Below are 3,499 nucleotides of genomic sequence, written 5' to 3'. Positions count from 1 at the left end.
AGAGATAATATCAGTAAATGGTGTGGCAGGTTAAAGTTTACATCCACAAGTAACATCTAACATCTGCTCTCTGTGGTGTTTATGTCACTGAGCAGAAAGCTAGCGTTAGCGTTAGCGCTGTATATTCTAGCTGGGCTTTTATTCGGTCGGTACGACCAAGAAAAAAGCTCAACAGTGACGCCACGAATTAAGAAAATTATGTGCAAACTCACTTACACTTCTTAAAAAGAAAAAAAAAAGTGCGGTCGTTAATAAGATTTAGGCTCTATCAGTAGCTAGCTACGAGCTAGCAAAAGAATGCAGCAACGTGCATCTTGACCAAACATTTTACGTGTTTCCTACATGAATTTCCATCAGTTTTTGTGCAGGTTGAACGTGAATATGTGCGATTAACATCCTCTATTTTTTAAAACATGAAACATTAATAAAAACATACAGTATATTGAAGAACCAAACTAGCTAGCATACCTCTCGTCAGTTGCTAGCACACAGTTCACAGTTCCCAGTCTAATTTCTCTCTATTAAAATGCGATTCCTGTCCTGTGATGATTCCTCTCCATTGGATTATTTTGTCGTCAAGGTTTTTGAAGTCGATTGCAAAACACTGCGTCTCCTTTTGTTACTTTTTTGGAGAAGGAGCAGCCATAGACCGTAAAAGTTCTTCTTATATACAGTCAATGGGAGCAGGTCGGATTTAAAGTCACAGCTCTCAACAAGCTTTTGCCTTCTCGCTCTTGCAGCTTTTCGTAGAAGATCATGATAAAACGATCTCTCAAAAATGACAGATCGTCAGCTTTGGAGATCATAAGACGGTTTTATATCGTCATATCGCCCAGCCCTATGTCTGGCATCTGACTAAGAACTGTAAGGCTGGATAGTTCCGATATTGCACCCAAAAAGTAAAGTTATGTTGGGGTTGTTGTGAGGGGCCGTAAGCTTGCTGGAGGGCATGTAAACAGAAGCAACTCAGAGACAATTTTCTAATGAACTCCTGCCGCTCTGCAGAAGCTATGTCCTCAAAACGACAGGAATTTGCAACTATAAAAACTGTCAAACTTTTGCTGTCAAAATGTATTTTTTGTCATTATTATGTATATTTTAGGGAAGTTTGAGATGAAAATATAAACTGAAGATTTTTTTTTTTTTTTTGCTTGAATCTGCAGCAACTCACAGAACGTGCTCGCGGAGGACAAAGAGAAGCTCCGGCTGCTCCAGAAGTGCCAGCCTCGCTTCTCTGAAGACCAGAGGAAAGAACTGGTGGACGTCCATCCATGGATGAAAAAGGGAGGTTTACCCAAAGCCATAGATATTAAGGTAAATCTGCATTCCAGGAGGTGTTCTCCCGTTGTGAACCCTGATCTGATTTCCTGGTTGGTTCTGTTCTCCAGGGCTGTTCTTGCTGCAGTGGTGCCTCAGAGGCCGCACAGGAAGTAGTTCAGCCAGAGCTGGATCTGAGCGATGCCGAAACCGGGGAGCTCAGCTGCCTGCAGACGCCCAAAGAAGATCCCCTTAGTTCCTCTGATAAAAGTTAATTTCAAAGTCCTTATTTCTAGGAACAAGTCAGTAAACTGATGCTGAAGAGCCTGTTGTTGTTACCTGGTATTTCTCCAAACTGTGAAGAGTTTTTATTTTATTTTACAGAAAGAAGGGCTCTTACTTTTTCTGGCTCTTCGTTCCATTCAGAATTTTCTAGAAACTATGTAAATATATAAGTTGTGGCCATGGAAATATTTCGTTTGATATTTCAGAGTAACTGCTGGATCTCTTGGACTACATTTATTAATGAATGTGTTTAGTAGTTGCACAATTTGTGGCACCTTTAAGCGTTTTTTTTGCACCAACAAAGGGATTTGATGAGGCAAAAGACGCTCCAGATGTGATCTGAAAACTCTTTTATTTGTGTTTTTTATTTTATTTTTTGTGAGCTACAACAACACTGCACTGTGCCAGCATGCTGGAAGGGGTTGTTTCAATCTCTTCTGTTACACATCAACCACCAAATGTGCATTTCAGGGGCCGCGGGAAAAAGGAAAATTCAGTTTTTGTAGTGACGACCCCTTTAAAACGCATGAAAATGAATGTCAAAACACTGAAAATTATTAGATTTGAAACTTTTTTTTCCAGTAATTGGAGGATAAGGTGCAATATTCCCCTCTGAATGTATCACTTCTAAAGCACATTCATCACTGATGGTGAAAACACTCTATGAGCATTTTCAAATAATCTCGAATCATTCTCTTTTCATGTTACCGAATGCTGTTTATTCAGTGGTCTGTTCCAGATGTGAAGTTTAAATAAGCTGCTGTATTTTAAAGCTTGCCTAAATGTTTGTATGTGTGTCTATAAATCTATATTTTTTTGCCTTTGTTAATTACATCTGACAAAAAGAGTAAAAAAAAAGTACTAAGTTATTAAGCAGGACCAAAAGAAGTAAATAAAAAAGTTTTGTAACGTACATCAAGATATTTCCCCACCTAAAGGTGTTATTTAGGTTTTTGAGTGAGTGAGGAAGTGTTCCTCACTTTAATAAACGCATGCCGTCTAATAGATCCGATCTACTGGACTGATTTCAGGGGTACTGCGGTAGAAAAGCAGACGGATGAGGGGTTGCAGGAGGTTTAGAGCTTGGTTTGATTTGAATCAGTGCTCCTTCTGTGCAACTTGATCAATTTCCAATGTTGACATTTGTCTTTCTATCTGAACATTTAAGAGCAAAGCACCTTTTTTTCATATAACAACTATTTTTGTTGTCCTTTTTTTGTTCTTATTTGAAACTGAGTTTATTTTTCTCAAATAAAATGTTGCCAAATGGAAAAAAAAGCGTCATGCTTGTTTGTTTCTATTGAAAAAAGTTGAATAAAATATTTAAAGTATATTAATAAAATAAAAATCATATTTATTTTTTAAAAAGCTTGGCTAAGATTAATGAATAAATGTAATTTCTGTCTGGACTCTTCCATGATCAAAGTCTCATTCCACCTTAAGAAGTGCAAACATGAATGGATCTCCTGCTGCTGTCATCGTCGTCTCTGAGGACTTGATCAGTCTGTGACTCCATCGTTTATTGCCTTTTTGCTGCAGTTGTCAGATAATAATTTTCTGATAAATGCACGAGTTTTATTCACAGGAGAAAATGTCTGGTTGCTTTTTGCTGAAAGAGATTGCTGCCTGATGCCAAATAACTTAATCCAGGGCTGGATGTTGCTCCACACTTTCCCCTCTCCCAACTTCTGAGTCAATATTAGTGTAATTTTGACACTATAATGAAATAAAACGACAAAATAGTAATAATAAAACTGTTAAAAACATCTAGAGTAGACCTGAAAAGGCATTTTCCAAAAAATTATTAGAGAAAATGTAACAAAAAAAAGTGGTCAAAAAACTACGGAAAAGTTCTAATTAATTAAGAATCAGTGAATTAATAACATAATAAATGTACATTTAGATAAAGCCAGTTAATGTAATTTAGAGAGCAAAAAAGTCCATATATGTGTATATA

The 3,499-nt window shown here is 37.1% G+C and overlaps 1 protein-coding gene across 4 annotated transcripts in view; it reads left to right on the top strand.

The window, feature by feature from the left end:
* The window catches only part of per2 (period circadian clock 2), a 40,511-nt gene extending 37,691 nt beyond the window's left edge, over positions 1-2,820 (top strand). For all 4 annotated transcript variants that reach the window (XM_024273150.2, XM_024273146.2, XM_024273148.2 and 1 more), the window contains 2 exons: positions 1,164-1,314; positions 1,389-2,820. In XM_024273150.2, the coding sequence (XP_024128918.1) occupies positions 1,164-1,314; positions 1,389-1,532 (295 nt within the window). In that variant the 3' untranslated portion in view covers positions 1,533-2,820. The remainder of the gene's footprint in view (positions 1-1,163; positions 1,315-1,388) is intronic.
* Positions 2,821-3,499: the final 679 nt, after the last annotated feature.

Source organism: Oryzias melastigma, linkage group LG17, assembly GCF_002922805.2.
Source record: "Oryzias melastigma strain HK-1 linkage group LG17, ASM292280v2, whole genome shotgun sequence".
NCBI lineage: Eukaryota > Metazoa > Chordata > Actinopteri > Beloniformes > Adrianichthyidae > Oryzias > Oryzias melastigma.
This window is presented reverse-complemented; position numbering and strand designations above follow the sequence as displayed.